Source organism: Stegastes partitus, unplaced genomic scaffold (genome assembly GCF_000690725.1).
Source record: "Stegastes partitus isolate 25-593 unplaced genomic scaffold, Stegastes_partitus-1.0.2 Scaffold837, whole genome shotgun sequence".
NCBI classification, from domain to species: Eukaryota; Metazoa; Chordata; class Actinopteri; family Pomacentridae; genus Stegastes; species Stegastes partitus.
In genome coordinates, this window is record NW_007578568.1 from 316,751 (window position 1) to 324,138 (window position 7,388).

At 44.9% G+C, this 7,388-nt stretch overlaps 1 protein-coding gene across 1 annotated transcript in view; it reads right to left on the reverse strand.

Moving 5' to 3' along the window:
* Nucleotides 1-3,549: 3,549 nt before the first annotated feature.
* Nucleotides 3,550-7,388, reverse strand: part of LOC103365412 (thrombospondin-type laminin G domain and EAR repeat-containing protein-like) — a 15,956-nt gene continuing 12,117 nt past the window's right edge. Inside the window, exons 14-16 of the mRNA XM_008292839.1 lie at nt 3,816-3,975; nt 3,722-3,764; nt 3,550-3,635 (exon numbers count right to left, since the gene is read on the reverse strand). Of these exons, the coding sequence (XP_008291061.1) occupies nt 3,550-3,635; nt 3,722-3,764; nt 3,816-3,975 (289 nt within the window). The remainder of the gene's footprint in view (nt 3,636-3,721; nt 3,765-3,815; nt 3,976-7,388) is intronic.

Here is a 7,388-nt window from a genome sequence, read left to right on the forward strand (position 1 = left end):
CGGACTAAAAAAAACTGGTCCCCTTTCACACCAGGGCAAGTGAACCATTTTTGCAGGTGTTCTGGACTCCAGTCCGCTTTATGCGGACTAAATGCTTTAGGTGTGAAAGCCACCTAAGAAGCCAGATTACGTTGCCGTGTGTAAAACGATCACACAACGACACAAAACCACGACCAGAGTGTTCTGATGTGGAACAAGTCTGGACCAGTTTGTTCAGACTGAGCTTAAAACTGTTGCCACAGATTCTCTTGAACTAGTCAGAAGGACAAAGCTGTGGAACCTGCCGTCTGTCTGCCTCTACCATGGAGACGTTCTGCTGGTTTACTGCACTGTAACCGGACAGTTCTGCTCAGAACGTCCTCCAGAACCTTCAGGGTGAACATCACTCAGACTTTGGATTAAACTGTTACGATCTTTCCTTTTCATCGTGCTCTGCTCCAGCACGACTTCTCTGAACCTCTGAATACCTGCAGAGCTTTATGCTAACACCTGTGTGTGTGTGTCTGTGTGTGTGTGTGTGTGTGTGTCTGTGTGTGTGTGTGTTACATACTGTGCAAACAAAACCAACACAATGTGAACACAAGAGTTCAAACAGCTGCTGACAATCGGCCTCAGATCTGTTTGTTCTCATTTAAAGGTCTTTCAGAGTCGCCTCCGTCTGATGTTCAGACACACAGGTCACATGTCCACAGGTCACATGTCCACAGGTCACATGTCCACAGGTCAGCTGTGAGTTCTACGTTTCTCTTTACTGCTTCATGAGTCTCACAGCTGCAGATCAGAAAGCTGCTCAGGTGTTTTCACGACACCATCCTGGTTTCTACCTGAACGCTGTCCCTCCCCCACATTAACGTCAAATGCAGCTCAGAGGGCAGGACACGATGCTGACACACAACACGACACAAAACAACAGGAAGGAGACAAACTGTCTCAGCGTCTGTAAACATGGAAACACTTTCATCTCTGCCGTCCGTGGTTCTGGTGTTGGGAACATCTGTGGAACCTTGTTAGGTCCAACAACCAAAGACACGTTCCTTTGTTCTGCTCTCCATCGTTCTATCCGAGTCACAGAGCTGATGGGTTGGTTCAGACAGGATCAGGGCGTCACCGGGCCGTTCTGTCCAGTGGTTCTGTTAAACCTGTGAGGTCCACACCTGACCACGTTGTGGCTGTGTGATGACAGCGCTACACAAATAACATGGAGCTGAACATTGAATTGAACTGAAGAACACGGCTGTTCCCATGTCGTGGGACTGCAGGATGCAGATGGTTCATTATTGTACCTTGGAGCTACGTAATGTGGGTTCTGTAACGTGAGCACCATTTAGCTGGTCTCCTTGTTCTCGTGTTTATGCTGTATTTATTTGAATACTGTGAATCTAAGCTCTGCCGGGGTTGTGATCTCTGGGACTGTCTGTGTCATGTTTGCTCAGATTGTTCCAGAGCATCACTCAGCAGAGTCACCGCCAAACTCAATGCCTGTGGTCCAAATAAACGGGTACATCTGACAGTGTCCTGTCTGAAGTGCTGCCAGAAGACGTCTCTGAGGTCTCTCTCCTCCTTCATGTGGTTCTGGTTCCACAGAGCTGCAGGACTTTAGTGAAACATGAACCAGAAACAGTCCAGAAGGTGAAACAGTTTTATTGATTGATACTTGATCACTTTCCTTTAGTGCACTTCAGATATTGATTGACTAATAGATTTTAGCTGATAGACATCCAACCATCATCTCTACACCTTAATCCTCACCAGGGTCATGGGGGGCGGAGCCTATCCCAGCTGACTCAGGGTGAAGGCAGGTTCACCTGGACAGGTAACCAGTCTATCACAGGGCTACACTTNCAGTGTACTTCGTTAAAACCTAACTCTCTTGTTGAGTACACCATTCATAGAACGAGGAAAGAGTGGGGCCTTTGCCAAACAATGCTGCTGTCTGATCTTGACACTTTAACTCGCTTCCTGTTTTTCGATGTCGAGGCCAAATCGTTATGTTTTATCTGAGGTGTGATTTGGTGTTTGAAGGTGTGTCTACACACACGAGGAACAATGTGTGTCTTGATGGTTTCATGGAGTCTTGTGTCATTGTTATGCTGTCCAGCTCTTTTCCTGTGTGTTGACTTTGGTTCATACCTGCTGCAGGTAGCATCTTGTATATTTTCCTCCATAAAGTGACACTTAAGAAACTATCGAAGCAATGTGGGGGGTGGTCAACCCGCGGCTCCGGGGCCGCATGAGGCCCTTTCATCCCTCTGCTGTGGCTCATTGTGGCTTTGGCAAATATTTTAATCTAAATTTATTTTATTTTGTTAAGTTCTTGAAATGTAATTTAGATGTGAAGGTTATGGTGATCTGATAACATTAAAAAAAATGCATTTAATTTTTTTCGCTCAAAATATGCGTCACACCAGCCGGCCACACAGCGTTGCCAACTCGGTGACTTTCTGGCTAAATCTGGCGACTTTCCAAATCCTCTTGGTGACTTTTTTCTGTCAAAAGCGACGAGTGACCAATCCAGCGATGCTTTCTGGTGTTTTGGAGACTCTGAGGTGAAAACTGGTATCATTGTGCCGTTGCTGTCCTCAGCAAGCAACGGTGCTGCCGTGAGCTCCTCCGTCCCAAAGAGCTCACAGGCAGTCAGCAGTCTGGTCAGCAGTCCAGCTGCAGGCAGCAGGACCGCTAACGCTGGCTCACTTTGCTGCAGGTGGAGGATTGAAGATCAGCTTTTTATTTCATAAATACGAGGAGGACTCAGACACTGAGTATTTTATTTGGACGTAACCACCAGCCAGCGTCTGTTTTTTCAGAGTTCAAAATGTTTCTGCTGCAGAAATAAAACGTCGTTTCCTCTGCAGCAGGAGGGTGGAGGGCTCACCAACCACGAGCTGAAGTTCCTCCACCGTCCAGCTGACGAGGATGTCAGCAGCCTCAAACTAAAGTTGAACGTCTGACCTTGAAGCACATCTGGAAGTTTTCAGTTTAAACCCACGGTGGTGTCACACAGCTGGAACGCCGACAGCCGTCACTGTTTGGTTTTTGTTTTCGTCCTGACTGTGTCCTCTGATGATCCGTCCATCAGTCACTCTGTTCTAACAACAGTCTGAACTCTGGCTGCAGCTTCTCCACTGAACATCTTCTGGTTTCTTTCCTCTGACAGGAACCTGATCATCTTCAGACAGAACCAGACATTCAAGGAAACGCTGATCCACATGTTTACCATTTCTGCCAGATGTTTCCATGTCTGCAGGTTTTAACTGGACTGTTGTGTGTTAGTTGTATATTAGCATTAGCAGGGTTAGCTCTATTAGCAGTGTGCTAGTTGTGTATTAGCACTATTAGCAGGGCGCTAGCTGTGTATTAGCACTGTTAGCAGTGTGCTAGCTGTGTATTAGCACTGTTAGCAGGGTGCTAGCTGTGTATTAGCACTATTAGCAGGGCGCTAGCTGTGTATTAGCACTGTTAGCAGTGTGCTAGCTGTGTATTAGCACTGTTAGCAGGGTTCTAGCTGTGTATTAGCACTATTAGCAGTGTGCTAGCTGTGTATTAGCACTGTTAGCCGGGTGCTATCTGACCGCTTCCTTCCAGCGGCGCCTCGCTCTGCTGCCTGCCGGCTCTCAGCTCCTCTTCCGGGCTCCTGCCTGTGCAGGTGTTCGGTGTCGGACAGTAATCCGTTTATGTTCGGAGTTAATCTGCCGTTAAAGTGCCGCGGCAGCAGCTCACGAACCGGACCGGACCGGCTCTAGCGCTGCCGTATAACCGTTGGGCTGCTGGAGAACCGGGACTCAAGCGGCCACAATTCAAACTTGTAACCTGCTTACCGTCAGACATCCGCCGCCTCCTCCGGAGAACCAGCGGCGGCTGTCTGCACTTTCAAACCTGGAGCCTCGCCTCTGACCCGGACACTCACAGTCAGCTGAGCCGCTGAGAGCCGAGGCCCGGCCCCACAGCGACACCTGGCGGCAGGAGTTCAGCGCAGCCCTGATGGAGGAGGGACAAGAATCTGACCGATTCATGATCAATAATTATGATTTATACTGATCAGAGTGACTGAAAATAAAACATTTTCTGATCATTCATACATCTGAAATAAATAACTGAAACTAGACATTGGCTCCTGATGATTTAATCCATTTATACGATGAGGTCCATAAACATGTGGACAGAGTTTTTCTGATGGCGGTTCTGTGCAGAACCATGAAGAGTTTCAATGAAACGATTCAGATGCGGTTGAAATTCAGACTTTCAGCTTTAATTCAGTGGGATGAACAAAAAGACTGCATTCATTTCAGGGGATCAAAAGTAACTGGACAATTAAATAACTGAAAATCAGATGTTCGTTTCCAGTGCTTTGCTGGCACTGGCTGCCTGAAGCCTTGAACTCATGGACACCTCCAGACGCTGGGGTTCCTCCTCAACGCTCTGCCAGGCCAGCGGCGTTCAGCTGCTCTTTGTTTGTGGGCCTTTCTTCTGAAGTTCCGTCTCTAACAGGTGAAATGCTGCTCAGCTGGGTTGAGACCAGGTGACTGACGTGGTCATTCGAGGTCATTCCACTTCTTTGCTTCAGTGACGTCCGGGGTTGCTTTGGCTGCATGTTCTGGGTCTTTGTCCATCTGTACTATGAAACGCTGCCCAAACAGTTTGGCTGTGTTTGAGCCAACAGTATGTCTCTGACCACCCCAGAGTTCATCCAGCCGGTTCTGTCCTGTGTCACACCATCAATAAAGCCCAGTGACCCGGTGCCACTGGCAGCCAGGCATGGGCTGTACCACGCCCAGTCCAGACTTTCTTCTTGCCATCATCCTGGCACAGGTTGATCTTGGTTTCATCTGTCCAAACAATGTTCTTCCAGAACTCTGCTGGCTTTTTTAGATGTCCAATCTAGCCTTTCTGTTCATGGGCCTATGAGTGGCGTCACCGTGCAGTGAACCCTCTGGACTTATTCTCATGCAGTCTTCTCTTCATGGTAGACTTGGACAAAGACCTCCTGGAGAGTGGTTCTGACTTGGCTGGCTGTTGTGAAGGGCGTTCCCTTCACTGTGATCATCCACCGTGGACGTCCAGGTCTTTTTGCGTTGCCGAGTTCACCGGTGCTTTCTGTCTTTCTCAGGATGTACCAGACTGGAGATTTTGCCACTCCTAGTATTGTAACAATGATTATGGGTTCCTTCTGTTTTCGCAGCTTAAAGACGGATTGTTTGACCTGGAGAGCTCCTTCACTGCATGTTGTCTTCACAGCAACATCTTCCAAATGCAGGCGCCACGCCTCACATCAGCTCCAGGCCTTTTACATGTTTAACGGCTAACGACATAATGAAGGAACTGCCCACACCTGCCCATAAATGGCTTTGAGTCAGCTGTCCAACTACTTGTGGTCCTTTTTAAAACAGGGTGGCACATGTTGAGGAGAAAATAAATAAAGTTTATTAACTGATTTCTAATCAAATAAAATGAAAATATATGCTACCTTCTTTACAATAAATTAGATTTATTCTGACTTCTGATAAATGCAAACAGAACAACAAAATAATTATATTACACTGATTTCTAATAGATAAAAATAAAATGGAAATATTTACACCATATATATAAACTTCTAATTTCTATTTTTTTAAAAAGGGGAAACATGAATAAAGTAAAATTTGAAAATTTAATGAGTATATTTCAAAGTAAACGACACAGAATGATATGACAGACAGAGATCGTTATTCTGCCTCAATAAAGTCAAAAACACATTGAAACAATTAAATTGCTGTGACACGACACATATGCGTTTTAAAGAAAGAAAATATGGAAAATAAATACAAAACATTGAGAAACTTCAAAATCAGAAGAAAACGAAAAAACTAAATCAGAGGAAAATATGTTCAAATCTATTTCAGACATTAAAATAGCAGATACAAAAATAAAATATATTTTCAAATTTAAAAGTGCAGTTTACTGCTTTTCTGGCTGATGTTCCGGCTTCGACCCGAAGAGGAAAGTGTGCTGTTCTAGAAGAACTAAAGGTGAGATTTGGGTTTCATCGTCTGTTTCAGGAGCTTGTGTTGCTTGGAGCAGCAGAATAATGTCAGATTACTGCTAAACGCTGTTGAAATGCTTCTGGGAGCAACAGGAGACAACAGAGAAAACATTTAACACAGCAGGAACACTTCAGCTCAAGCAGAGCATGTTCAGACCTTCAGAAGGAACCGATAAACCACAAACTACCAAAAGCCGGGTGAGTCCGACTCCAGCTGGGTTTGAAAGAGAAGATGGTAAATGAAACATGAATGAAGTTATTACACGTGTTCCATGAATCAGTTCAAACCAGACAACAGGTTCAGAGTCTCGGTGGTTCTGTGTGAAATAAAACATCTCGGGGCCCAAATGAACGTCTGCCGTTGAGCTCGATTAGATGAGATCAGACAGAACTTCATGGATCCCTTTGGTAGGTACCTCAGAGAAACGTCTCCTTTAAAGTGTGTTTGCAGTTTTATTGTGTGTTTTACAGCAGACGGATCAAACGGTTCAAAAAGCTTTTCTTTGCTGCATCACATGATAAATTCTGCTTTAACTGAACTTCTCACAATAGCTTATTAGTTTATTTACATCTATAAGAGTCTGTTAGGAAACTATCTGAAATATTAAATATTCTGTGAAGTCCTCGCTGCTGTTTGAGGCTAAAACATTTTCCTCATCTTGTGATTAAAGATTGTTTTCAGTATCGATCGACCCGCTGATCACAGTTTCAGGTGATCAATGACTCCTTTGTCCTTCATACTCTGACACATCCCATAATATTGATGCTCAAAGGTATTCATAGAGAAACAGATGCAGTCATTAGTGTTCTTCCTCTTAAATGTCATGTGTCTATCTGCTGCACTGATGAAGTTCTGAGGCTCAGAAATGATGGAAAAAGGTCCATCCATCACACTGGTCTACACCCATTTTGGTGTCAAGTTTTTTGGGCTGATTGTGGACAGCTGCAATGTGCTGAATCCAGATATTACACTGGTTTTGCTCAATGAGGTCAAAATTGTGATTTGTCACCACATGCAGTTTACTTGTATTTACCTTTACAGACGTTTACGCTCATCAGCTTGTGGATCGTTTAGCTCATGAAAAGGATTAGAACATGACATTTTTCCTCTAAAATCTGTTTTCATAAGAGAAATACTAAAATAAATCAATCGCTAACGTAAAAAAATGTCATCGATTTAGTGGCAAAATCGATTTTAAAAAAAATCAAGTTGACATAAAAACCTGACCTGACACAGAGATCTATCTACACACCGCTTAACCCTCACCAGGGTCGTGGGGGGCGGAGCCTATCCCAGCTGACTCAGGGTGAAGGCAGGTTCACCTGGACAGGTAACCAGTCTATCACAGGGCTACACTTAGAGACAGACAAC